The sequence below is a fragment of the Neophocaena asiaeorientalis genome, unplaced genomic scaffold (genome assembly GCF_003031525.2).
Source record: "Neophocaena asiaeorientalis asiaeorientalis breed wild unplaced genomic scaffold, Neophocaena_asiaeorientalis_V1.1 scaffold134, whole genome shotgun sequence".
Lineage (NCBI taxonomy): Eukaryota > Metazoa > Chordata > Mammalia > Artiodactyla > Phocoenidae > Neophocaena > Neophocaena asiaeorientalis.
In genome coordinates this window covers 31,309,391-31,336,281 of record NW_020185339.1, presented here as the reverse complement: position 1 = coordinate 31,336,281, position 26,891 = coordinate 31,309,391, and the positions used below count along the sequence as shown (strand labels likewise).

At 41.2% G+C, this 26,891-nt stretch overlaps 1 protein-coding gene across 1 annotated transcript in view; it reads right to left on the bottom strand.

Moving 5' to 3' along the window:
* Positions 1 to 6,589: 6,589 nt before the first annotated feature.
* SLC38A1 (solute carrier family 38 member 1) overlaps positions 6,590 to 26,891 on the bottom strand; it is a 63,930-nt gene continuing 43,628 nt past the window's right edge. Inside the window, exons 6-17 of the mRNA XM_024736939.1 lie at positions 21,041 to 21,114; positions 19,504 to 19,596; positions 19,117 to 19,198; positions 18,052 to 18,134; positions 16,607 to 16,665; positions 16,369 to 16,485; positions 15,042 to 15,121; positions 11,836 to 11,936; positions 9,439 to 9,557; positions 8,788 to 8,929; positions 8,588 to 8,685; positions 6,590 to 6,820 (exon numbers count right to left, since the gene is read on the bottom strand). Coding sequence (XP_024592707.1) covers positions 6,719 to 6,820; positions 8,588 to 8,685; positions 8,788 to 8,929; positions 9,439 to 9,557; positions 11,836 to 11,936; positions 15,042 to 15,121; positions 16,369 to 16,485; positions 16,607 to 16,665; positions 18,052 to 18,134; positions 19,117 to 19,198; positions 19,504 to 19,596; positions 21,041 to 21,114 — 1,150 coding nt within the window. The 3' untranslated portion in view covers positions 6,590 to 6,718. The remainder of the gene's footprint in view (positions 6,821 to 8,587; positions 8,686 to 8,787; positions 8,930 to 9,438; positions 9,558 to 11,835; positions 11,937 to 15,041; positions 15,122 to 16,368; positions 16,486 to 16,606; positions 16,666 to 18,051; positions 18,135 to 19,116; positions 19,199 to 19,503; positions 19,597 to 21,040; positions 21,115 to 26,891) is intronic.

The window sequence follows — 26,891 nt, the reverse complement described above, 5'->3', positions numbered from 1 at the left end:
CCCGTGTCCCCTGCATCGGCAGGCGGACTCTCAACCACTGCGCCACCAGGGAAGCCCGTCCCTGGGGTTTTGATGAATTAAGAAATAGAAACAGGAGGCACATAAGGATAAAAGTATCAGCCTTCTTGCTAAAGAAGTCAGATCGGTGTCCACAGCTTGGACTGCTAGGCCCCAAATTTCCACCATGAGATCCACACGGGCACCAAGGTGGCCCTGCAGAACGGGCTGTCTCCTGGGCAGCCCAGGGAGAGTCGAGAGCAGCCTCACAGCCAGTCATACCATGAAGGCCCAGGTCGTTCATGCACTAACCCTGTCCACAGAGGAACTTGGATACCAGACTATGGTCATCCTGCCATCTTGGTCTGATAAAACTTTCCTAAGATCATGGGGAAGAGCCAGTGATGGACATGGAAATGAGGCTGCAGGAGATTTCCCTTCAATAGTTCCTGGAGAAACGGAAGTGTCGATAGGATTTCCTGTTTTATGGGTGGTTGCAGTGTGGGTAGAGGAAGACTAGAGTCCCTCCCACAAGATGGCACAGAAACTGATATTCATAAAGATGAACCTGAGTTTAAGAAGAAAATATTACGCTCAGCCTACTCTGATAACGAAGGATGGAAAAGATGTAATGTGCTTCAGATCAGATAGATTTCTGTCGGAAGTAATTTTTAAAGTTTGGGCACCTGAATATAATCTTCCATGAACTCTCGGTGTCCCAGAACACTGACAAACGTGTCAAATCCGTCTCCAACAATCCCAAATAGTGCGTAAGTACCTAAATACCTCCCTCTTTAGTACTGCACCCCAGAAGAATGAAGACAAAAATTCATAAATACTTTTATTCCACATTTTTAATGTTTAAAAACTATGTTAACAGAGCAGTTATAGAACAGAACTTCTTACATGTCTTTATTTACACCATATCCTGGGGGGGGGGGGCGGAAATATGTGTTTGATCAACCATGAATGGCAAAGTTTTGTGACTTGTGACTCACTTAAATCATCCATCTGAAATTCATTTACAAGGTTTTTACATTAATAAAACAGTGGTGTGCTACACGCACTGGACTTAGATGAAGTCTAAAATACACTGAACTCTAGTGAGCGGATTACATACCAACGATCAAGATTCAAGTGTTTTGGGAAAAAGTGACTTAACACAGTCTACGTTGGCGTTGACACTGAAAAGAAAAGGCAATCATGCAAGACTTGCAAAAGCTTGATAAAATAATAGGTTTTTTTTTCTTTCTTTCATATTTGTGCTCATAGCTAATATTCAGGTCTTTCCCCCCTTTCAGAGATCCCAAAGTTTGGGAAATGCAGCAATTCAATTTTGAAAAAAAAAAAAACCCCAAAACCGTTCTCCTCCCTAACTTCTGTTTTCATAAATGCTGTGTAGTGTTAACGGTGAAACAGCATTATGAAGAAACAACTCGTTACTTTGGGTACATCTATTTCTATATGGCAATAATTTGGGTCTAAAATGTTCCTTATTTGTATCTCAGAGGACTAGCTTTGAAATAACTGATCATAACACCAGTATAAGAAATCAACGAAACTATTTCTCAGACATTTCTCTCTCTAAACAATTAAGTAAGACTTGTAGGTTCCAAGTTTACATTGACAGAACTATGTTACCTGGGAGAGAATGTAAATTTTTCTAATTCCCAAACAAAACCGCTAATATCTATGAAAACATTCTTGATATGCAGACACTAGTGACTTCTATTTCAATGTGGATCAACAACTGCAAAAATATACAGCCTCCTATTTATTTACAATATATTTACATACAAATGAAGTATTTCTTACAATAAGCCTCAACTGCATAGATTCTTCCTTTTAAAAGCACAAATTCAAGCCTGCATGCACATGGGCCCAGTTTCACAGTCCTTCCTCCAAGAAATTCCTAAAGAAGATCTGAGCCTTGTGAATTTTACATGTTTTTCAAGAACTTTCCCTTTAAGATTTAGTGGTATTTTTCAGTTGTCAGCCACGCCATCCCCAATTTGTACCTGAAAGCCTTAGATAACTATAAATAATTCACCGTGTGTATTTTAGAGGCAGTGTATTCTGCTAAAAGATTCTCAGATCTGCCATCTCTAAGGAAACATTCATTAACATCGTTAAATGATGCAGTCTCAATCGTCTTTATTTTGAAAGGGGCTAGAAGTTTACTGTGAACTGGAACGGAGGAATTAAACATTCTTAAAGTTTACACCCTTTCTAAGCCTCGTGCCACTTACACTGATAAAGAGGGGAACTGATTGATGGCTTTTGCACTAAGGCATAAAATCATGGATCTGATCATTTCACTGACCTCTGCCCCACGCCCACCCCAACAAAACGTGCTGTCCAGCACTCTGAGCCGCTGAAACCGAGCTGAGCGCTAATCTTTTCGGAGCGGTTCGTAGCCCCTCTCGCAGTGCGGCACTTTCGGCAGAGAATTCACTTTAAAGGGAGGACGGGCTTGATCGCCAGACACTGAATCCAAACATTCTGGAGAACTTACTCCTGACACGAATTCCGTATTTCCTCTGAGGTTGCATTTACAAACGGTATATCATTTAATGTCTTTCAAAAAAGAAAAAAAAAAACAAACCACCCAAAGCCCAAACACCTCACTTTTATTTCTTCACAGCTGCCGTAACTGTAACCTTACGGTGTGTCAGGCTGCGCGAGCCCCGCTTACAAAGGTGCACCTGTACCAGCATTTCCAGTGGGAAGGGGGCTGAGACGAGGCCCCTTCCTCCCCTCCCTAAGTCCTGCTTCCCACTTCTTGTCCGTGAGTCCTAGGAACCACCCTCAGAGAATTATGGGCAGGACTAATGAAGAGGAAAAGGAGAGACAAACTGGCTCCCCGGCAGGGCTTTTTACAACATGCTTTGCTGGGCCTCCACCCTGAGAGTTTCTGATTTTACTGGGTCTGGGGTGGGGCCTGAGAATGTGCATTCCAATGAGTTCCCAGGTGATGCTGATGCTTCTGGTCTGGGGATTCCCCACTTTGAGAACCACTGGCTTGGAGGCTTGACGCCAACTCCAGAAAGAAGCCAATTCTGGGGTAACTGTCTGAGGTGTCCTCTGAAATACCGTGACACCTTACCACAGCCCTTTGTCCACCCCAAGCCCCACGGCCATGACCCACGGATGCCTGTCTCAACAGGGTCTGCAAATGTAAAAAAGGAAAAGTGGGTAGAGAGCTTTTTTACCCCCATTTGATTACTGGGCAGTTAAACCATGGTTTACTAGCACTAAACCCATTAAAAGTGCTGTGTGCTGGCTTCTATGACTGGCATGTGGGAGAAGATATGCCGTGGCATCCTTTTTGGTAGCGGGAGGGAAGGAGACGAACTCCAGGAGTAAGAGGTCCTACAAATAGAAACAGGCAGGCCACGCCTGAGACCCCAGAGAAAAGAAAGGGTAGCAGCGGAGAACGTCCCTGGCGGTTTACGGCCCACAGGAGGACCCTTCATCCTCCGTAACCCTCCTCCTACCACGAGGTCTCTGGTGGCCCTGAACTTGGTCCCCCTCCTTTGCTGGAGACCTACCTTCAGGCCACTCTGGGCACCTCTAATTGGTGGTGTGTGACTGGAGTGGGCAATCCAGATTCCAGTAACAACGAGTGAGGGATTCTTGGCAACTCTGAACAAATACCCCCTAGAAACAATATTATATTTAGTGTGTAGGTTCTTTAGCAATCTTGTTATATTATCCTATTTCAGCTAAACTATGGGCTTAGATCATTTTCTCTAGCTGGTCTGGGGGCGGCCTAGCCATCATGTATAACCTGGTTTCTAAAGGAAAAAGCATTCCAGGTTGCAAACAACTGACAGTTTTACAACTGGTCTGCTTACAAACTGGGGGCTGCCCGTGGTTAACAAGACTGGACTTCTTTCCTGTATATACTTTGCAACCCCACTTCCAGTAAGTAACATGAAGGAAACTAGGGATTTACAGTGTGCTGTGTTATTATAACCAGAGAACAGTTCATGATCCAAAGTACGAAGCTGGCACTGTTCACTAGTGCTGAGATCCTATCTACCAAAGGAAAACGTGCTGCTCCCAAAGGCTAAGGTATACTATTCGTTAGTCTACTCATTTAGCAGAAAAGCTTCTACAGCACTTGACTGTGTTATTTAAATTCTACCTAACATCTGTGGTACACGTATTTTTGGCTACCGGTTCACTGTTCTGAATAAGAAGAATAAGGGCAGGTACACTTTACAGCTAATCCCACACAAATGATGTAATTAGTCCATGATATTTGACAAATTACAGTAGGGTCTACTATATTCAGTCAACAATAAACTTAGATAAACATTACAAAGAAGGTTTAAAAAACCTGTAGTATCACAGACATTCACAGCAATGTGCCTCCTCTAAATAAGTATATTTTAAATAATAATAAAAATCCCTTGTCCTGACACGTAAAATCCAGACATCCAAAAATATCACTACACATTCCAAGAGCTAATGATTACCTTCTAAATGGACTCTGTGGGCATAAAATGAATTGTTATAAATTAATAACGAAAATAGAAAGCAGCATAATATAGCTTGCAGGCTACATTTGTAGTTTATTTAATGGAGGGTCATCCACTCTCTGGCTATGTCATTATTTGGTGCCCTGGACAGCTCAAAGGGCCAGCCAACTTGTTTTGTTGAGTTTCTCTCCTGCTCATCTAACATGGAAGACACCGCTGAGAAGGACAGAGAGGGCTGTGGATTTTACTAGGTTAGGAAGTCATACATAGGTAGGTACTCATATCTCAACACCTGAACTCTGACCTAATGTGCATGTAATTCTGGAGCATAATGGTAAAAGCTATGATGATCCCACTAAGAAATGCAGGAAATAACTTCTCCTTTTCCCCCAAGAGGATCACGAGAAAGCGCTCTGATGCCTGCGCTCTCCATGGGACATTAGTCTGTAAAGGGAAGGGGACATTTCCGTGTTACTCCCGGTAAGTGTGGAGGCCTCTGGGGGTCTCCTTGGGGGAGGAACAGAGCCCAGAGCTAAGTGCCTGGAAACTCTGCCAAGAGTCTGCGGTCAGAGGCCACTTACCTCTGGAAAAGAAATCTGTGCTTGGTGAACTTACGTGTCTGTGGAATTCAACTAGGATGCAGATAAAACACAAGTCCTGTTTCAAGTGACCAGCTCACAGGGTACACACACTTCTCACCGTGTGATACGGACAATCCAATCATAGGTGACGGCCCAGCTCAGGCGGAATGCGGTGCTGGGTTTCTATACTGTCTCCCACGCCTTTCCAAGCTACCTTGTGCCAAACTCTCTTCTTTTTTCAGCCTCTCTGTAGTTTCCTTCACTTGCTTTAGGAGAGGGGCTGGGGTAAGAGTGTGAGGCAACTCTGTCCTCCTGTGTGGTTCACGTCAGGCGGGCAGTAACGGCCCACCCTTGACTAGGGGCGAGAAGAGAGAGAGCACAGACGCCAAAGTCCCCATCTGGGGGAAGAAAGGTACACAGTGATTTCATCACGTGTTCTTCTCAAAGACCATCTCTGAGGGCTCGTTTTCTTTTTTCAAGACTGGATGGATGGTTAATGGAGAAGAAATAGGAATGAGGCTTATTTAAGGTACAAAAATCTTATATTTGTAATAACCTAAATTTATAGATATAAAACAAGTCTTTTAAAGACCCCCCTAAGGTACCCAATATAAAACAGGAGTTACTTATCCTAGATCATCCTTGGTTAGATACACGTGATTCTCTGTGCAAAAAGCTGGTGGACATGAGTAAAAGCTGCTGGGTTTGTAATTTAAGAAAATGCTTTTCCCCCTTCAACAATACCGACGCAGGGCTGAAGGCTACCTGCGCCCGAGGACTAGTTCCTTAGGCATTTTGGACAATCTTTTTGTAGGACTCTTGCTTCTCAATTTGTTACAAAGGTATCATGGGTCTTCCCCAATAGAAATTGACGCAGCTTAGGGTAACTCTGACAGAAATCGTCAAGGGGGAAACAAAACTTCATTTGCTAGATTACCCAGATGTGTAGGTTAGTATGTTTACCAAGGTAAGAATCATTCCCATCCCCTTCCCAGCTGAGAACAGTCGCCAGAGAATATCTCTGCACAGAGTGGGATGCAGTGCCAGCGAGGCCATGGGCTGCAGAAGCTCGGCTGCCAGGTGATCAGAGCTGCCTCAAATATTGGGCATCCTCTGATCCAGCAAGGGTGTGCCCCTGTGACTCTCATATGATATCCCTATGTGCTATGTTAACCAAAATAGGCAAATTATTTACGAAACCATTTTTTTTTCTGTAAAGCAAAATAAATATATACAATTCAAGATTCTTTTCTTTTCTAAAAAGGTACAGATATTATAAGCTGAACATCAGTAGGAAAATTATGTCAGGATCTGGATGTGTAATAAATAAACGTGTGATCATGTCTTCCAAGTTCTAAGAGACGATGACATCACAGAAAACAGTTAGGAGAGTGAAAAATAACCGATTGTGAAAAGTACTGGAAAATATGATTGCGTGCAATTTGGAACAAAAGAAATCCATAATCCTTAAAATTGATCCCCGATCTTGGAGGGACATGAACCATGATAGAAACAGGTCTCTGTTTTGTTACCAAAGTGTTATTCCATTGTGTATCTTGTAAATTTCTGTTTGCTTCGGTAAACTTGCAAAGGATGCGACGGTGAGGGCTTGCTGATGAGTGGTAACTTGACCGTTTCCTTCTCCATCTGGTCTCAGTGGCCCTCATCACCACCTGATGAGCAGGCCCAGTCGTAGATAACCAAGGGAATGCTGACCAGGGAAAACACCACCCCCAGACCCAAGAAAAGGGCAGCCTGGAGTGACAGAAAGGCAACGGTTATTTTCAGGGAAGCAAACATTTCCCACACATACCAGGGAAAAAACAGATCTGCTCTGCTTTTCCCGCTCTTTTTGAGTCCCTCTGTATCTGGAGTTTGTTACAACTATTGCCGAACTGTGAGAATCTTTCTAAAACTGTGTGCATCTGATTCTCCAGGGATGGGAAACTAAGAAAAACCAGCTATCAGAACCATCCTCTGCATTCTGTCCTTTGACTTCGGAGTCACCTCAGAGTGAATCTGTTCTACAGCTGACGGTATCCTCACAGCTTCTTTCAGACTAAGACGACAACCGAAAAAAAGAATGGGCTTAGAAAACATACAGGTCATTTCATTACTCTTTACCAACCAACCTAGGTTATCGCTGGCGGGCAGACATTTCTGTTTAAAAAGGTGTTAAAAGGATATCAAAAAGAAAAGTAGATTTGATCGAGTGAACATAGGAAATGGGTGTCCAAAACGAAGTTATTTCAAGGGTTGATGAAGGCCACAGGGGGCAGGTTCCTAACTCTAGAATCTGGAGAACTCGAGATTGTAAACTGCTTGGCCTTGAGAGTTTCCAATGAGAGCTGAAATTCAGGGAGAAGGATGAAGCAACATGAGAGCCAGGGGGGCTGGACTAGAGTCTGGATGGGGAGACAGAGGTAAGGGAAGGGGAAGGGGAGGGTTGCACACAGGCTCACCATCACCGGTCTGGTGTAACTCCCACTGGGTCCCCACATGGACTGGATCCCTCGTCTAATGCTATTTGGTAGATCCTCCTAGCAGTTTTGAAACGGGAGCAGGGTTGGAGAGGCCCAGAGAATTCACGGGCAATAGGTCTCCATCACTGTCAAACTTAATCTTAGTTTACGTTACTGCTGTGTCAGAGTGACTGCTCTTCCTCTGTGTCCTCATGAAGTCCCCACTGGTCGGATCTAGAAGGACTGAGGGTTTATGGCTTTAGGGATAAACCTGCTGGGGAAGCAGATGCTCTACCAGCATCAACGCTGCTTCTCCTAAATGCACAGCGATGATCCCCCATGCCTATGTCTCTCATCCGGGTCTGTTGACTCAGGTAACATGTGGATCGGAGTGCTTACACTATCTGGGAGGGCGGCTGAGAAGCCTTCTCCGAAGCCAAACATAATGGTGCTCCAGAAGGTACTCATGTAGCAGCCACTTCACCCCTGCTTCCCTCACTGTCTCCAAGTGCACCACCTTCAAGATGCCCTTGAACTTCACCAGACCTGGAAACAAGAATCCCAATATAGAAAGGTAGTTTCTGAATCCAGGTCTGCTGCTCCAAAGCATTTCTGTCAAATCATAAAAAAGACTCTTTACGCTAACTCAGCCATTTAAATTAAGGCATTGCAGGTTCCCTGGGCTGTAGCACGGAGTTACAGGAATAGGAATTGTACCGAAACAGCAGACTGCATAAAATCTTTGAGCCCCTTTCCACTTCAGGTCTTGCTAAAGACAAGGCATTACCCTACAGAGACACAGGACGATAAACGTCTAATCTTTCAGCTGGCCCTGCCCTCGCAGAGCAAAATAAGGCACAAAAGAGCAAAACCTGAAAATATTTTGAGGGAATGGAGAAAATTCTGATATTTTAAATTTCCCAAATGGGCAAACACTAGGAGTGCTGCCTACTTTTGAGATCCCTAAAAGTAGTATTAGTTGGTGGAGATGGACTATGTATTTGATATAGTTCAGTGAAAAACTAATCAGAAAAATGAGAGTGGCTGGCATGAGACGTACCCAAATTTGTTGAGCTCCTTTATCTCCATCTTGGCTTGTGATTTTTAAATAAAGAGACGAAGGAAGGATGAAAATAAGCATATTAGCAGACGTAACTCCTGAAAAGTAAGGAAAAACAAAGTTTGAGGTTGTTATCGTGAAACTTCAGGTTTCTAAACAGCTATTGTAAATAGAATAAGCAGAAAGTCAGAAAGCCGTACCTACGACTCCAAAAATATCCTTCATGGAGGGTATGAAGATCACCAACAAGTTGATAATAACCAGCAGTATGAAGGTCACCAAGACATGACGACATAAATTAAACTTTGTTTTCTTAGCCAGTTCAAATAAAGAAGAACGAACCTGCAGGGAAAGAAAACAAAAAATTCCGTAATGCCCACAGCACGCTGCCTTTCACATTTCTCGGCAGTGACTGAAAGATTGGTGCACAGGCATTTGGGACATGTTTTGTCACACCTAGTGAGTTTATAGATAGCTTTAACAGTTTGGGAAGCAGGGGGGCTTGACTTAAGATGGGAAGTCTTTTTCTTTACGAATAAAACAGGGGGATAGTTTCTGTTTTATCTATGACTGAGTGTTCTTTTACGGTTCTTCTATATTCCCCTGTCATGGATGACTGGGATTCAAACAGTCTATCTACATTTCTCTGTAAAGAAGAGGGACAGATAAATTAGAACGAAGATTCATTCCATCAGAAGGTTACCCTAACTCACTGATCCCACTTTTTTTGCAAAGAGCTTTGGGATCCTTTCTTGATGCAGTTTCAATGATGCAGGAGAGTTCCCTGCAGCAGGCTTGCTCTGCAAGGAGACCTCAGCTTTTCTCAGGTTGCACTGAGGCCTTTTACTCACCGTGAAAAATAACACCGGCACCGTGAGGATGACGGCGACAATGACAGCCAGCCGCACGGTCAGGATGAGGATGTCATCTTTACTCTGATACTTGTGGAGGAGGTCCGAATGCACATTTTCTAAAACGAGGGAAACGTAAGAGGGTGTTAAAACAAGACAAAGGCACATCACGGAATGACGGGTTTTCTGAGCCACAAAGAATCTGTAAACTAAAGGGCAAGGAAAGCAATGTTCTGGGTATCGAAGTGTCTATTCACAATTTATAAAGTTGAAAAGAAAAACCCCCTGTGTGAGATGGGCGCCACCTGTCCACACGTACCTGTAGCAAAAAGGAATGTACAGTAATCACTAGAAGAAGTTACACCAAGTGGGGAGCTTAATTTACACCACACTAAACCCAAGAGTAAGTTGGGGGTAGAAGTACCATACGGTTGAAGCACAAAGCCCTTCTTCATCTAGATTCTCCCCGACTTGGTGCCACTCATCAAACAACACAGAACAGCTTCACTCTCGCTAAGTGGACTGCAGGCCCCACGGGGCCACTCTCAAACTCTCCTCTTATAACTCAATGTCCGAGCGGCAGAGGTACCCATGGAACTTCACCATGGTGAAGTTCATCATCCTTCTCTTCCAGGTATGTTTCCCTCATAAAAAAAGTACTTAGCTTATACGCCACTTTGAACTGTTTCTCAACTCTGAACTTCAGGAAGTGTCATTTCAAAGAGAACCAAAGCTAGAATGGCAGCCACTGACAGCAAGAATGCTCACTCGTGTCTTTTTTATCAATGACTTTTGAGCAGTTAGTTGTGATTTGGGGATGCTCGTGAGAAGAGGTGAGCTCAAGGTCCTTCTACTCTGCCATCTTATCTCCAACTGGAAAATGCTCACTCCTTTGACGAAAGATAGTTTCCCTCCCTTCTCAAGGTTCAGGGTGTGGAATTCCAATTCTAGTCAGGGCCAGAGATTGGTCTCAATTTTAGAAAAAGGGCCCTAGGATATAATAAAAATCTCCTTAGTTCTAACTTCCTTGATGCAAAATTCATAGCCGTCTAAAAATAGCTGAGTTTTTTCTTTGACCTAAGAGTATGAAAGGGTTTGGTATTCTATTCTATGTGGGAAAAAAATGGATTTGCCAAGAAAAAACATAGCTTAAACAAGGTTGCAGTGAGACCATTCAGCTAACCTTAGGCACTCTCTCTCTCTCTCCCTCCCTTTACCCACCCTAATCCCTACAACTCTGCAGGAAACTTAAGAACACCATCTTTATGCAGAAATTAAATGTGGTATTTATGGACTCACTAGACAATGCTATTCTCTATCGCTTGTGAGAATGTTAATAAGGGAATTCCCTGGTGGTTCAGTGGTTAGGACTTGGTGCTTCCCTTCCTCTCTAGGATGAACTGATCATCTCTAAATGTGTTTAAATTTTGAGACATTTGTGTTTATGAAAAAATGCCCCCAAGAAATATTATTTAATAGAGAATGTGAAATTTATGTATTTAAATTTATATTAGGCCCCAAATTATAATGATAATGAAAGATGTTAAATAAAGCTGCAGGATGATTGGAATAGAAGAGGATGAAGAAGTAGTAAAAGAAGGTAAACTATTCATACAGGATCAATAAAAGTTACAAATGAAACCTTGTTCTTGTTCTTTTTCAGATTTCATTTCTTTTAACTTTCTATGTCACTGCTTCAAATCGTTGCAAGGCTCCACCTGCAGCTGAAGAATCAGGTGTTTTATTTTTATTTATTTATTTTTTTTTTGCGGTACGCGGGCCTCTCACCGTTGTGGCTTCTCCCGTCGCGGAGCACAGGCTCCGGACGCGCAGGCTCAGCGGCCATGGCTCACGGGCCCAGCCGCTCCGCGGCACATGAGATCCTCCCGGACCGGGGCACGAACCCGCGTCCCCTGCATCGGCAGGCGGACTCTCAACCACTGCGCCACCAGGGAAACCCCAGGTGCTTTATTTTTAATTAATGCAGAGTGTCATGAGTGTAGCACTCTATCTACTCTTTCTCACTTTCAAAATCTGTCTCTCTTTTCTATTAATGGAATCTGACCCAGTTCTCAACAGCAATTAGGAAAGCCTTCTCTGATTATAGTTTTAAACTTTCTTCGGTAAAGGTGGCGTGCTTATAAAATGCAATTTCTTTTAAGGACAGTATTAGGAGAAAAAATTACAGTATACTGTTTCCGTAATTATTCTGTTGTGCAGTCTGCATGAATATGTAGAGGAACCACTGCCATTTGCTTTAAGTAGAAGAAAAGATCAGCCAAGTCAATGCACAGATTTGTTGCTTTTTGGGCTATCATATTAAAAGTTATTTTGATATCGATTTTTACTAATTTACTTACTAATACCTATATTTATGTACGGACAGAAGGTACTTACCATAGAATGTCAAGTAGCCAAAAATGGCAGTCAAGAAATACATAACAAACATGGCGAAAAAGGAGATATTTGAGACCATCTGCATCTTTTTCTGTGATCGACTAAAAACAAAGATAAAGGAATTTGAAAAATTAAAAACCACATTACTGAATGTAAGCACCAGTGTTAACACTGAAGAATAGAACTTAACTTTCTATCAGGCTGGGGCTGACCTGACCACCTGAAATTACCCCCAGCAAATATGCCAGTTTATAACAACTTCTTTTACACCGAATGGGTATTGTGAGAGAGACAGCCACGTAATGAACAATCCCTTGAATGTTCTTCCCCATTCTTTTGAAAGAATATCGAGTTCTCATCTGTAGAGCAAAGAGTATTTTTTAACATTTGCTTGATACTATCTCTATACTCAGCATGCACAGGAAAAAGGCAGGATAAATTCCAAAGCTGTTCTCTCACCTCGGGGCAGAGCTACAACTTGACCTCGGTGTTCAGTTGCTAAAGCTGCTATTTAAGTTCCGGTTTTCCCACTGAATAGCCCCAGGGAAGCCTGTTTGTCTCCAGAGCAATGAGTGCCTAAGAGCTCACAGCTGGGATAATGAAGGGCTCTCTCTTTCTCTCTTAGGTCAAGTTTACTCTGGGAGTTTGCATGAACCTCTAAGTTTCTTTAACTGCCCAAACAATTAATCCACAAGACTTGTACCCAACAGTCGACCACCAACAGTCACAACATTTGAGTGTGTCATAAAAGGGAGTATGGAAAACGAGAAAAATTGAGAAGTACCCATGTGAGGAAATTACAAACTAAAAGCTGAACTATTAAATTTAAAAGATGCCAAAGACGTATTTAAACACCCTAAATATAAGGTCATAAAGTAAGCCTGATGAACACATAGATAGGTAGATGTAAACACCGATACTTCAAAGTTTACTCATATATCAATTAAATATGAAAGAGGAAGAATAATGAGTGAATTCAATGCTAAATAACATCATCTTTATTTTTGTTTCAAAATGGAAACAGATAGCTATATTGTATATCTTTCTGAGTTTAAGACTATACCATGATGCCTACTTCAAGAAACAAGAAAAATCTCAAATAAACAATCTAACCTGACACCTAGAGGAACTAGAAAAAGAAGAACAAACAAAGTCCAAAGGAAGGAAACAAAGATCAGAGTGGAAATAAATGAAATAGAAACTAAAAAGACAATAGAAAAGATCGATGAAACTAAGAGCCGATTCTTTGAAAAGATGAAGAAGAGTGACAAGCCTTTAGCTAGACTCACTAAGAAAAAAAGACAGAAGGCCCTGATAAATAAAATCAGAAACAAAAGAGGATAAATAACAATGGATACCACAGAAATACAAAGGATTACAAGAGAATATTATGAAAGCTATATGCCAACAAATTGGGCAACCTAGAAGAAATGGACAAATGCTTAGAATCATATAACCTTCCAAGACTGAGTCATAAAGAAATAGAAAATCTGAATAGACTGATCACTAGTACAGAGATTGAAACAGTAATCAAAAACCTCCAAAAAAACAAGTCTCCAGGACCAGAGGGCTTCCCTGGTGAATTCTACCAAACATTTAAAGAAGATTTAATACCTATCCTTCTCAAACTCTTCCAAAATTTTGAAGAGGAGGGAATGCCTCCTAACATTTTATGAGGTCAACATCACCATGATACCAAAACCAGACAAAGACGACACACAAAAAAATTGCTGGCCAATATCTCTGATGAACATAGATGCAAAAAATCCTCAACAAAATACTAGCAAACTGAATACAACAATACATCAAAAGGATCATACACTGTGATCAAGTGGAATTTATTCCAGGGATGCAAGGATAGTTCAACGTTCTCAAATCAATCAATGTGATATATATACCACATTAACAAAACACCCACTTACGATAAAAACTCAATGAAGTGGGTACAGAAGGAACTTACCTCAACATAATAAAGGCCATATATGACAAACCCACAGCTAACATCATTCTCAATGATGAAAAACTGGAAGTTATCTCTCTAAAATGAGGAAGAGGACAAGTGTGCCCACTCTCACCACTCTTATTCAACCTAGTATCGAAAGTCCTAGCCAGAGCAATTAGGGAAGAAAACGAAATAAAAGGCATCCAAATTGGAAAGCTGTCCCTATTTGCAGGTGACACGATTTTATATATTGAAAACCCTGAAGACTCCACCAAAAAACTATTAGAAATAATAAACAAGTACAGTAAAGTTGCAGGGTACAAAGTCAACATACAAAAATCTGCCATGTTTCTGTATGCTAAAGATGAGCTAGCAGAAAGAGAAATTAAGAAAACAATCCATTTACAGTTGCAACAAAAAGAATAAAATACCTAGGAATAAAACTAACCAAGGAGGTAGCTACAGAGAATAGAGTAGTGGTTACCAGAGGGGAAGGGGCTGGGGGAGGACAAAATGCGTAAAGGGGATCAACTGTATGGTGATGGATGGAAACTAAATTTTTGGTGGTGAGCAGGATGTGATGTATACAGAAGGAGAAATATTAGGTTGTACACGTGAAACCTATATAAGCTGTAAACCAGTTACCTCAAAAAAAAGACACTATGCCATGATGACTATTTTTATGTGGAAAGTCTGATAACAATAGGCTAAAAAGAGAACCCATGAGGGAATTTCTAAGCAGGGCTTTCGTTTTCTCTAACAGCAATCAAAAACAAATCCATATAATCATTGTAATAGTTTGAAATGAACAACAATATTCTTTTGTCCAGTTTGTGGTCTTGACATTAATTTCTTCCTGCCTGATTTACCAGCCTTTTCCAAGTAAACCAAAAGGCAAATCAGATGCAGTGTATTTAGTGGCTCACAGATGGGTATGAAGATTATTATTATCCACTTGCAAAATAATCATAAGTAACATAAAGCAACACAAATACGTGAACTCTCTTGAGTAATACAGAATTTGAAAAACCAAATTAACAAGAAAAAGCCCATAGAGTAAGCCGCTTTATACATTTACGGCCAAAATACACTGTAGGTTTGTGATTTTTCTTGCTTGAGAATGGCAGAAAGTAAATGTTGAAGCTGGGTGATGAGTCAGCGGGGGTTCATCATACGAGTCCATTTATTTTAAATACAGTACTTGCCTATTAATGAGGGGCCCTAAAATGACTCAGTTTGCAAAAAAATTAAACACATCTCTTACTCTTTAAGCTCGCTGTAAATTGGCAGGACAGACGGGTGGCAGACAAATGCGAATGCAATTGTTGGTAAAGCGTACACGGTCTATTTGAAAGAAAAAATATAAATGTTACGGAAAGGCATTTTTACCATAAAAATTGTACAGCTCCAGTATTTCTGAGCCGTCTTTTCATCTGACAGCCCTTCAGAATCCCTGGATTATTTGGTTATTAGGAGAGCTTTGGTATCGAAATAGGTGCAGCTTCTCTAAGAGAGCTTATCTAGCTTGAGACATTAGGCACTTGGCAGAGAGGGGTTCTAGAGCTGGGCTCACCCATAGTGTATTTTACAACCTCCAGGCACTGCGTCACCCCGTACTTATGTGGCGCTAGCCGGTTACATAGCACTTTCCTACATTATTTCACTGAATCCCCACAGCAACCCTGAGGCAGACCAGTGCTGTTCTCCTGACTCCCTCCAAGACAGGCTAGGCAACACGCCCAGAACTTCCACCTCCGTTTTACTGCTCTTTGCACTATACAGGGCGCATCAATCAGACTTAAATACGGCATCTAAAAAGCAAGTTACTTTCTAAAAAGAAAATCACTTCACTGCTTTGGCTGTATCCTTGAGAGTTAAAAGACAGCGAGAGAGAGAGAACGAGCTAAATTCGTTTTCTTAGATAAGGTTTTTTAAAACTCCCAAATTCAATATAGTAACTTCTTATGCAAAAAGAAGTTGGCAGAGAAGGAGGGAAAAGTAACATTTCTCATGCTCTAATTTTGCCCAAGCACTGTACCAGGCACATTCTAACAAAACCCTGTAAGACACAGAATAGAACAGTTATTTTACAAATGGGGTTGATAATTTGCTTGAGGATTCAAATCCAAGCCTGACTGGTTCCCTAGTCCATCATTTCCAATATGTCACATGAAGGTTCCTTAAGTGCCAATTTGTGGTGGCGTCTGTATTTCAACTGTACTTGCTGGGGAAGTCTGAGGTGTTCCTTTCTGTCACCACAAGATAAGAAGCAGTGGGCTAAGGATGTTAGTTATTAATCTGTTTTTAAAGATCTACAAGGAATAACAGAGCTGAGACAATTATCCAGAAAGAGGTTTTCACAGGGAATACTTAAGGCTGTCCTACACATAAACTGGGTAAAAGGGAGAATGAAATATACAATTTGTATATTTCTCCAAGGTCCCTAAATGGATTGTGGCAGTGGGAAGCAGTGATACAGTGTTCTTTTGAGAACAAACACATCAAAGACAGTTTAACCAAAAGAAGTCTGAGAAATACAAATGCCCTTAGTAGAAACACTCGTTTTTATATTTAAAGGATAAGAAACTTACCTTTGAATTGAAGGTAACATATTTTGGCGTACACATGTCAGCATTTGTTGAATTAGCACTTATTGTTGAATTTAGCTCTGTAACAATGCAGGGAATTTGAAATTTCTTGTATATAACCTAGTATTAAAAAATAAAGGAGAAACAATCAGACGTTATCACATAAAGCCAAATAATGCATAATTATTACATAGCATCATACTACAGCAAAACCAAGCCAACCATTTCAATCAGCACTTACCACAATTAGGAAAAAAACCATACAGCTCAAGGAAAATCCACTAGTATAGCCAAGATAGCCTAAAAAAAAAAGTTTAAAGAATTATATGATTTCATCCGTCACCTCTTTCAATGCATTCTTTCAAGCATAGTTTGGGGTTCCACTAGTATTCATACATGCTAGTATTAATACAAGATTATTTGATAGTGCTACCTTACTTGGCAAAAATGGTGACTTGAAATTAAAACATTATAGCATTATGTGTTTTGATTCCAGTTCTTCCTGACACACTAGATAGAGAACACAGATTCCCAGAATCCAGGGGAAAAGACCTTCCCAAATTTGGCCATAGGTCTCTGTTGCTGTACTCGGATGGATTCCTATGGCCAAATCCCATTTACTCCTTGAACCATTCAGTAATTCTTGATTATGCACATATTGTATAAACACTGAATATACGCAGTGGAGAGGAAGTGCTTTCTAGGGAGAAACTGAACACCTGAGGATCTCCACCTTGCTCCCCTTGGAATGCCTGGTAGATCTCCAAGCACCATAATCTCCAGCAAGGCAGAGTTCAGTGGTCTCTGGGGGCTGCACTATTCTCACCCCTGGGGGAGAAGAGCCCTTCTCCACTAGCACTGAAAAGAGCTACATGTATATACACAGAAAAGCTTAAACACAGACTCAGAAACCAGATAATTAAGTAGCTTAAAAAACAATCTACTTATAGGTCTCACAGAACAGCTACAGAGGCTTGGCATTTTTCATACAAAACAAAAAACTATGGTTAGCAATCATTTTGGGAAGAACGTTAAATGTCTGCCTTGAATGAGCCCAGAATTAAAGGAAATGCATTTCAGAGGCTCTGGACTGGACGGCAGTCTGGCTGCATTATTCCACACACGAAATGTCCATAACATCAGGGACCCTGGTCTCCAAATACACACACACAAAAATGTCAAAACCAAATGTATATGACTTAGTGATTATCTACCACTTTTGACTTTTTGCTTCTCTCTCTCCCTTCAATGAAGCAAATAATTGAGACTGGTTAGACTCTGATAATTTTAAGAGTGATTCATAATACTTTGGAGTAAAAATATAAGTAACTTTCTGTCTTGATATCAGATGTGAAATTCTGCTCATCTAAATAATCAGAGTATGTAAGACCTTGTATGAAGAGAATTCCATTTCCTGGACTTTGTGCTTTTGGACAGAGCACTGTCTGTTGCTGGTCCCAGGACCTCCCTTCTTCCCTCCACGACTTAGTAGAGGGATTGCTTAGGAAGTCACATACCAACCAGTGTTTTTATCCCATGTTAAAGTCAAGCCTGATTAATACTTGTAATTTATCACTCATTTAATCTTTACCCTACAAGTGAAAGCAGAGGGCAAAGTTGTTCGTTTTTATTAGGTTTCTGATTCACCTGGGTATTGTAGAGACTATGAGAAAAGCAAGCTCTTACCTAAGTTCTTCAAGAGACACAGAGGGAGAATTATGCCAAAGGTAACTACCACCACCAGAAGGCGGCCATCCACGTACCAGGCTCTGAAAGGCATGTAAGCAGTTGGGTCACATTTTCTTAGAAAGTGACTTTTCTTTCCTCACACATAAAAATTCACAGTATTTAAACTTTGTTAACTATTACCAATGTTTACCATTAACTTTTATCATTATTCAGGTTTTATCCAACCACTTTGACCCAACCACTAGTCACTTACTATCATCTCTCTCCCCAGGCAGCAGAAGAAGAGATACTGCTTCCCCCCTCACTCCCACTGGCTAAGCATGCCTTTCCTCTGAATTATTTACATCGGGTTCAAAGCTGAATGCACACATTACGTTCTGTCAGATTACGACTTCTCTTATCAATTATTTAAAGAGAAAGTTCCTTTCTGTTTTGCTTGGCTAATATCATCGAAAAACAAGTCACCACAGGTAGCCATTGCTTTCTCCCTAATCCCTTGTATTTGACCTTGAATCCTGATGAAAGAACACTAGGAACTCTGGTTTCTACTATTCTCCCTTGAAAGAAAACAGAGAAACTAAGACTGACAAGAACTGTTAAACAAGAGGTAGTCAAAACACAGGATGTACTAAACACAGCTGCAACATTTTCCAAGGTTAGCTGCATCTTTAATGAGGCTGGCTCGCGTCAGTTCTGCTCCCCAAATGCTCTGTCCCTTCTTTAAGGAAGAAACTCCGGTCTTAATCTTGCTTGTTCCACTTCTGCGTCAAAAATACTCCACATCTGTTCTACTTCATAGAAACTGGATGTAGATTTCAAGCTCTTGGGAAGTTGCAGCACCTAGCGTTTACAGCATGACCGATGCCTCTACCTTTTACATGCTCAGATTCAAATGGCTCTGCCTGCTTCCTTCATTTATATGCCCCCAGAAACAACAAACCAAGAAAAAACAGCCTAGGGAAAACTTTGTTTCTGCAGTCTTCATAAAACAAAAACGTTGGTTAGCCCACATTTCAATTAAAAGCATTTTAGTTATCTCACAAACAACGGTCTATAACTTACGAAAATGTCTCTTCCTTTCCCATTAGAAACTTTATGGCAGAGGGTAGTTCATTTTTTACTATGAAGAGGTAGCTCAGCATTGCTAGAGGAAAATGAGAACATTTTTAGAAAGAGGATACTGAGGCTCACGTTGCAAGCTATATAAAAGGTCACCAGCCTGTTCCTAGACTAACCTTCAATAAGACACAAAGACAGCTGTAGACACTGTCCCAGTATCCTTGGTTGTTAAGCGACTACCGCGTCTGCTGGACTTCCCAAGCGCCATTTTAGCAATGAGAACGATACTCTTGAATTATGTTAAAATTCATGTGGCCACCCAACCACCAGGATTAGAAAGAAATAATAATGTTCACAACATTAATGTATAGAAAAACACGATCTTTTTACCTCCAGTGTTCTGTAGGGAGGTGGCTCCAAAGATGACAAGTTTCCCTGTGGTGCCAAAGACCTGTTCTCCCAGCTTTTCATAAACCATGCAGCCTGTTTAAAAACCACAGTTGAGAACAGAAGAAATGACAGAGTTCCCTATGTTCAAAATAGCCAAGATTTCATCATTCTATGGACGATTCCCCAAGTTATTGTGTCTTTATCAAAAATCACACAAATAGCCTTCTTGGCTTTGCAAGGGTTAAGGCATTCTCATTACAAAACAACCCCTTGACATTTTTAAATGTCAGACATGACCACGATTTTTTCTTTTTCAGGTTGGCTACAAAAGCACTGTAAATAAACGATGAGGTCATAAGACTTATTTGTTTTACTGTCTCAAAAGTCTCCCTACGTTACTGGGGCGGAAGTTCCCACTCTGATCTTATTCTCAGGTCTGGTGTGTATCATTAAAATAAAAATTTGATTTAAAAATAAAAATCCTGATGCTTGGGAAGAAAAGTTCCTTTCGAATGAATTACCTGAACTGATCAGGCTAACAAGGAATTATCTTAGTAATATTCCAACAATGCCTCATGGGTCCTAAATACAGTAACAAGCTTAGAAACACGTAATAACCACAATGTCGGAATTCTGACCTTTGATAAAATTTAGTTCAGGGATTTACAGCTCACAAAAGAGGGAAGCAGACAACTCTGTCAAGCGAATAATTTGGCCATAGCAAAATTCGAAAGTGTTCAACCGGCTCATCTCAATAAATACTAAAATGTTAAACCATTCATTTAAGAAGATGGGTTTATATTTCTTTGTAACAGTTCAGCTCACGTTTTTCAAAAGGTTCACAGGAAGCAATATGAGTCAGACTACAATTAAACTTTTGTTTATTCTCTCATAAGACTGGTGTTTAAACTAGACAACGGTTAGACCTGCAGTTTATTAGAAAACGTTCCAGTTAAACGGAGTCATCTACATACAGTAATAGTCGGCCAATGTGGTTTTAGCTAAAGTAAAAGTCAAAGTATTACAAACATAATCCAGTGTCCCAGGAACAGAAAATAAACACTTCAGATATTACACTGCCCAGAGAACCTGAAGTCTTTTCACAGCACGCTCATTCCCGCATTGCACTGGGAATCACGTTTTCTCCTTGGAATATGCACGAAAGGGAATGAAAGCTCTGTTTCCTTTTGAAACCTTGGAGGCTATGATATAAAAACATGGGATCCTTGGTCTAATTTTATAAAGACCTAAGGAAAAAGCCGAATGAAGTCATCTTAAACTAGAAAAGCAGGTGTAATTGAGGGTTCTCTTTAAATGGCAATGTTATTTGCTCATTGTTGATAACAAGTTAACTTATATGTTGCTCTATCTACTTCTCCAGGTAAATTCCTCTACAGGTCTTCCAGTGACGACAGGTCAAAGTACTGTTTTTCTTTAATAATCAAGTTGCTGAACAGGGAGAGTATCATTTGTTCACAGTATCACCATGAGAATCAATTACCCTGGCTTTACAAAACTAGACGTGCTATCAGCTTACCTGTTTCCTTTGAACAGATCAACAGAAGGTTGATTGAATATATCGACAGCAGTGTTACTGAAGTCAAAAGTACCCTAAGGCAAAGAAAATAAGTCTTGTGATAACTATAAAGAACACAGACCCTGACCTCATACTGCATCGGGTTGGCCAAAAAGTTCGTTCAGGTTTTGCATAACACGTTACGGAAAAACCCGAATAAACTTTTTGGCCAAACCAACAGAAAGGCCAAGGTTGATTTAGATGTTATACGGTTAATGCTATTCATTGACAGGATCCAGATACTGGAACCTATTAGTCACACCCTCCTTAACATCCTGGATAAAAACGTTCTACCAAGTAAAGAACTCCTCATTAGAATGTAACTCCAAGAATTCAAATGCTTTGTAATCCTAAGCGTAAACAGAAATAGCTTTCTGGGATCATTTCAGTTGAGGCCACTTTAAAACAACATTGTGAAAGAAAGCTTTTGTGGTCTACGGTACACTTGCTGTGACACCCCCGTGAGGAAGTGTGAGAGAGGGGCGTGAGGGTGGGAGTGGGGTGAGTGGGGATGTTGAGGGAAAGGCTCGCAGTGACCCTTAGGTCCAGGACCACGTGACTGTGGGCACCTTGCTTGATGTCTCCCATCCGTCGCCTATAACAGAAGGCCAAACGGTGTCTAGGTTCTTTTCACCTAATTACTTTATGGCTATCTTTGAATCTATACATTAGACCACTGAGATAATTCACTTTTTTTTTGCACCCGGTTCCTCTTAAAATAATAATAAGTTTCCCTCTCTTAACGGATGGGAAAAGTTTGACAACCAAGCGGAATGAAAAGACTTTGTTGAACGACAAACTCATGTTTTTGTTTTAGTACATCTGACTCATTATCAAACCTTCCTCGAGAAAAAGCACAGTTAGAATGATGTGGGAGATGGTATAGATTGTTTCTGAATCATTTGGTTAAAACAGACCTAAGAATTGCAAATAAAGCTTATTTATTTAAAGAACTAAATTCCAGTCCCCTAGATAAGACCGCTCACTTCCTGATGTAGGGAAATATGTCCCAGGAACAATGCATTACTGCAATTGATTCCATGTTTGAGTAATGAAGGCAATTCTTTTTCTAGCAAGTACTGCTGAGCGGTGCTTGGCCCCTTGTGCAATTCTCTCTGCGTGGGCCTCTTCCCAGCCCTTCCCCCACTCCGCACACCTGCTGAACCACTGCTCAGATGTCACCTCCTCAGGTACCTTCCCTTGCCCCAGGCAGAAACACTGCTTCTTAGCTTTCTCGTCTCGCGGCATTTTGTTTCTCCTCTGTTTCAACCATGCGGAAATAAACGGGGGAGGACAGACAGCCAAGGGCAGAGCAGAGGGACTGCCAGAGACTGGCCAGAAACCATAAAAGAGTGACAGGGCTCGGCAGAAGTAAAACAAACACTGGGAGAAAGAATGGAAAATCTATGGGAGGAAGAATGGAAAACCTAACACTTCAGGTGAAAGTCCAACTGACCGGCTAATAAAGGGGAATTTAGGTTAAGATATGATTGTAAAGACGTACATTCGGACATATATTGACTCAGATCCCTGAGTAAGAGGGTGAATAAGAGGGTAAGTCCCTTATTACCTATTCTGGTTAAGGGACACGAAAAACTGAGAGCTAGCATTTATTAAGCAATCCAGCAGTTTTGAGATCTGTAACGGAACATGATTTGCTATGCTCTGCCGGAGAGTAAGAGACAGGACACATCTGTGGTATGATTTTTCCTTCATCTTATAAGATAATATTTATGTTAAGGAAGCAAGCCTTGAGTTTCACTCAGAGTTCACTCATGTTGATACTGAACCCTAAGTGGCAACTTCCACAAGCGCCTGTGACAGGCCACAGGGGATTTCTGTGGCACAGAAGATCCTGGGCTACCAACTGGGGATAGAATGGATGCAACTTGAGGATTAGCCATGGGCTCTTCTGAAGTGACCCTGTCCTCTGCTGAATTGGCTCTCCTGGGACTGACCTGGGGAGGAGAGGACATATTACCACTGGGCCCCAGGCTAATGAGTAAAGAGTATGATCTTTCAAAATATGTACGTTGTAGGAGGGATAATTACTAACATCTACCTAATGGGTAACCAAAGGCCCTCAGCCAGGGAGAACTGGGTCCTCAGTAGCAAAAGAAACATTCTACGGAAACATCTGTTCCCCCAGCTGGTAGCTCTGGGACCACATGTGCTTGCACATACGGCTCTGAGCCATTCTTTTGGGTGGACTTCTCTGTAGATGATGCTCAGCTGGCTTGTGGCCTTCGGCAAAAGAGAAAGGATTTCTTCATAAACTCGTTTCACCTCTTTTTCTTTTCCAAGTGGGAGAAAAGTGTTTATCAGGGAAGATTTTAGCAGGGAGCTCACCTATCTTCTTCCCCAAACTTAACAACAGCAGAATGAGATCCTTCCACAGCGATGACAAGCCCCTTGCTCTCATGTCTGAGAGACATCACACCGCACCCCCGGCCAAACGACCCATAGTAAGTCTGACGGCCAATCCCTGGAGACCCTTTTCTCCATCCCTCCCAACATATAGACCTTCCCTTCCAAGACTGAAAACTAATATAAAGCAAAACCCTTTTTCTATCAGGTCACTAAAAGGCAACTTCTGTATGTAAAATTCTTATCACTGCTTTAGCCTATAACAGAATCTAGCATTAATGGAATTAAAATTTAGAAAAGTATATCTCCCTATTTAGATTCTTAGAAAGAAGCAATAAAATATCGAATTGGTTATCACAGATCCTAGAATAGTTTAAGAGGATCCAGTCAGAGCTGACATCTGAAAGAAAGAGCAGGGAGAATGACTCGTGAGACTAAGGACTTATTTGAACACTTCTTCTATCTTGAGCATGACTGTGCCCCTATTTACACAAGTAAATATTTGTACATATAGTTTGCTTTCCTGGAGGAGAAACATAAGCTGGTATTCCTGTGCTAAGAGGAACAGAAGTGATTCATCTTTTTCATTTCATCTGGGTATCACGTAAGCTTTCACACAGCTAACCATTGACCAAGTTTCCATATGGTTCGGGCAAAAGCTGCTCACTGAAAAAGGCATGTTTCAATGGGAACCAAACCTCAACAACAGGCAACTGAGTTGTCAAGGTATTAATAGTTCAGACTGATGTTCAGCCTTGAAGAGAAGGGGACCTAGAACATATGACTGAACACGGGCCCTGGGGAAGCAGTGGCGGGAGAGATAGTGTCGCGAAGAACGTGTTCAGGGATTTTGAGAAACCTCATGTGTCAGCGATACTTTGAAAAACGTGGTGCAGGGACATTCCAGTAGATTTTGTGTCCCCTGAGAAGAAAGAGTCTGGTTAGGAAACAGAATTCTAGGCTCCTGGACTGGGGAGAGACCTTCAGAGACTACCCTGCCCAGCTTTTCAGGCAGGATGGGAAACCTCTATGCTCTGTGCCAACACATAGGCATCCAGGTCTGCAAAGTCTTCTGTCAGGGGACACATAATGCAACCCATCCTGCTTCTGGAAAGTGCTGTGCACTGGAACTGAGGCTGAGCTGAAACTTCTGCTGCTATGTTTATCTTGGGTCCTTATTTTACCCTCTGGACCTACTTGAATCTACTTGAAATCTAACCCCTCCTCCACCTAAAGGTCCATCTGACGGTGCTCATTTTAAGATGGTGCTCTTTGACTTTAACTTCTCCAGTACTTTCAGCTGTTCATCCTGTGATGGAGTGTTCAGCTGTTTACAGCTCAGTCGTGGTCCAGTTTCTCATCCATCCTTTTTAATGGCTGTGAGCCAAGCACAATGCTCTCACATTAGTTTTGATCCAGACCGTGCAAAGCACAGTAAGATTATTAATTTGAGTTGGACATCCTGCTTTTTCTTTTTTTAATGCTTTTTATTAGTAATGTTGAGCATCTTTTCATGTGCCTCTTGGCCATCTGTATGTCTTTTTTTTTTTGCTTTAATTTTTTTATACAGCAGGTTAGTTATCTATTAGTTATTAGTTTTCTATTTTATACATATTAGTGTATATATGTCAATCCCAATCTCCCAATTCATTCCACCCCACTCCCCTACTCCTGCTTTCCCCACTTGGTGTCCATATGTTTGTTCTCTACATCTGTGTCTCTATTTCTGCCTTGCGAACTGGTTCATCTGTACCGTTTTTCTAGATTCCACATATATGCGTTAATATACGATATTTATTTTTCTCTTTCTGACTTATTTCACTCTGTATGACAGCCTCTATGTCCATCCACATCTCTACAAATGACCCAATTTCGTTCCTTTTTATGGCTGAGTAATATTCCATTGTATATATGTATCATATCTTCTTTATCCATTCGTCTGTCGATGCGCATTTAGGTTGCTTCCGTGACCTGGCTACTGTAAATAGTGCTGCAGTGAACATTGGGGTGCATGTGTTTTTTTTTTTTTTTTTTGTTAGCCTAATGAGACCCGTTTCAGACCTCTGACCTCCAAAACTGTAAGGTAATAAGTTTGTGCTGTTTTACACCACTAAGTTTGGTAACAAATTTGTGTTGTTTTACATCATTAAATTTGGTAATTTGTTACAGTGGCCATAGTTTTTTTTTTTTTTTTTTTTGCGGTACGCGGGCCTCTCACTGTTGTGGCCTCTCCCGTTGCGGAGAATAGGCTCCGGATGCGCAAGCTCAGTGGCCATGGCTCACAGGCCCAGGCGCTCCACGGCATGTGGGATCCTCCCGGACCGGGGCACGAACCCGTGTCCCCTGCATCGGCAGGCAGACTCTCAACCACTGCGCCACCAGGGAAGTCCTGCATGTGTCTTTTTGAATTACGGTTTTCTCTGGGTATATGCCCAGGAGTCATCCTGCTTCTTTTAAGGCAAACTATTTTGTTTTTCATTTTTATGGAAGCAAGTCACACTTTTCATTCTTGTTGAGCTTCTGGGGGAACTGCTGTTAGGCCAGTCTTCCTGGTTCCATCCTGTGCACTTCTTTTTTTTTTTTTTAAGCCAAGTATAAGGCTCTGCACTTATTTTCATTACCTTTTATCGTTCCAGTCTTGTGATATTTTTAAAATTGTTATCCTTTTTACTTATGTATCAACTACCTCATCCAGCTTCCTATCTTGAGTCTGCCTTCATCCAAGTCACTGGTTCTTTCTGAACAGAACAAGCCCATCTGGAAAATGGCCCACTGTCCGGCCAACTGCTCCAGCCAGACACCTGGAGGTCATCCCTGACTTCTCATCTACTCACTCATTGCTCATCTCTAATTCACTAGCAAATGTCCTATCATTTCCGCCTCTAAAATATATCCCAAATCCATACGCTTTTTTTTCCATCTCCACAGCCACTACTCTAATCCAAGCCACTGTCATCTTTAATTTCTGGGCAACTGTGATAACCTGTTTCCCTTTTCTTGACCCCTCTGATCCATCCTCCATCCAGCAGCCAGAGGTATCTTTTTGTTCTATTGCTTTATTATGTTTCTTCACCACTAGACTGTAGGACAGGCCACGATGGTTTAATCCACAGTCATGGCCTGTCCTACTTACCTGTTTACTTCCAATACCAAACATAGCACACAGCGGACTCTTGGCTAAGTATAAGTGAATTTACAAAGATTAGAATCTCATTTGTAAGCCACGTGAGATGCCAAATATCTTGCTAAAATCAAGGTACACTCTGCTTAAGCCAGTTTGGTGACCTACCAGTTCACTCTTTCTTTTATTTTCTGAAAAAGAATTTTTTTTTTTGAATTTTTAACTTTAATTAAATTAATTTATTTATACAGCAGGTTCTTATTATATCAGTTCACTCTTATCTCAAAAGATGAAGTTAGGTGAGCATGACTATTGAGGAAAACC